At 71.5% G+C, this 1,574-nt stretch overlaps 1 protein-coding gene across 1 annotated transcript in view; it reads left to right on the forward strand.

Moving 5' to 3' along the window:
* GLIS2 (GLIS family zinc finger 2) overlaps nucleotides 1-840 on the forward strand; it is a gene marked incomplete at its 5' end in the record, with an annotated part of 1,544 nt that extends 704 nt beyond the window's left edge. Inside the window, one exon of the mRNA XM_010567038.1 lies at nucleotides 74-840. Within this exon, the coding sequence (XP_010565340.1) occupies nucleotides 74-840 (767 nt within the window). The remainder of the gene's footprint in view (nucleotides 1-73) is intronic.
* Nucleotides 841-1,574: the final 734 nt, after the last annotated feature.

The following is a 1,574-nucleotide window of genomic DNA, read 5'->3' on the forward strand; positions in this document are numbered from 1 at the left end:
GGGGTGGGCCCCGGGGCCCCCGGCAGGCCTGGCCGTGCCGCCCCGGCAGACCTGGCACTGTGCCATCCTGCAGGCGAGAAGCCCTACATCTGCCCCTACGAAGGCTGCAACAAGCGTTACTCCAACTCCAGCGACCGCTTCAAGCACACCCGCACCCACTACGTGGAGAAGCCCTACTCCTGCAAGATGCCGGGCTGCCACAAGCGCTACACCGACCCCAGCTCCCTTCGCAAGCACATCAAAGCTCACGGCCATTTTGTCTCTCCCGAGCACCCGGAGATGCTCAAGGTCCACCCACCTCCCAAAACGCCCCTGGGTTCGGCAGAAGTGCCCTACGTTAACGGGGCGCAGCTTGTGATCCCCAACCCCGCCGCCCTCTTCGCTCCCCCGGGGCTGCCGGCGTTGCCCATCCCTTTGGCCCCGGCACCGCTCGACCTCAGCGCTTTGGGCTGCGGGGCTGCCGGCGCCCTGCCCGGCCCCGTCTTGCCCCTCAACGGCGGCCCCCTGAACTTGGCCAAGAGCCCGCTGCTGCCCTCGCCCTTCGCGGCCGGGCTGGGGCTGCCCGTCATGTCGCTGCTGGCCGGCGGGGCCAAGGCCGAGGGGGAGAAGAGCAGCGGGGCCGAGGGGCGGCTGCCCAAGACGGGCAAGGGGCCGGAAAGCCGAAAGGAGAGGTGCGAAAGGACGGAGCCGGGGCGGCCGCGGGTCCCCCCTGAGAGCCTGGCGCTGCTGCCGGGGGCCGTGCTCGATCTCTCGGCCGGGGGCAGCCCCGAGGCGCTGCCGCCCGGCTGGGTGCTCATCCCCCCTGGCTCCTTGCTGCTCAAACCCGCCGCCGTGAATTGAGGGGCCTGACGATGCCCGGGGCCAGCCGCCGGCCCGGCGGGCAGATCCCTCTCCCTGGGCTTTGAGGGGGGGCATCGCCCCCTTCTCCCCCTTGCAGCCCCCCCCCAGCCCCAGCGGGGCCTCGCTCGTGCTTTTAATCGTCACGAAAGAAGAACAGACTCTTCTGAGAAAAGCAATAATCCCTCGGTGGCCGGAGCTGGCTGCGACCCCGTGCCGGGGGGCAGCCGTGGGGCAGGCAGGGGTACGGGGGGGGTCCCCCTGCACCCCCCTGGCCTGGGCAGCCGGAAACACCGCTATTTATTTCTCGACCAGCCCCCTGCTCTGACAGGGTCCCACTTGGGCTCATCTGCTGCCGCCAACTCGGCATCTTCTCCCTGCCCGAGACCTCAGCATCGCCAGTGCCGGTGATGGGGGGCTGCAGCCCCCGGCCTCCCACCGCAGGGAGAGGGGGGGGACAGCTTGGGGACCGCCTTCTCCCACAGCCCTAAGCTGTGCCCGGCCGTGCTGTCCAACCCTGCCTGGCCGGCACAGCTGCGGGCAGGGCCACGGCCACGGCACCTCCGTGCCGGGCCCAGCTGGCTGGGCAAACGTCGGCCCGGTGCCCGCCCGCATCCCTCCCACTCTGCGGCCGCCCTCGTGCCCCACCGCCTCCCCGGCCCTCCCCGTGACAAGGCACCCGGCTGCGTGTGCCGCTCGCCGTGCCGGCTCCGCGCCGGGGCAGAGCCACCCTGTTT

Source organism: Haliaeetus leucocephalus, unplaced genomic scaffold (assembly GCF_000737465.1).
Source record: "Haliaeetus leucocephalus isolate CR32 unplaced genomic scaffold, Haliaeetus_leucocephalus-4.0 Scaffold224, whole genome shotgun sequence".
In the NCBI taxonomy this organism is placed as follows: Eukaryota; Metazoa; Chordata; class Aves; order Accipitriformes; family Accipitridae; genus Haliaeetus; species Haliaeetus leucocephalus.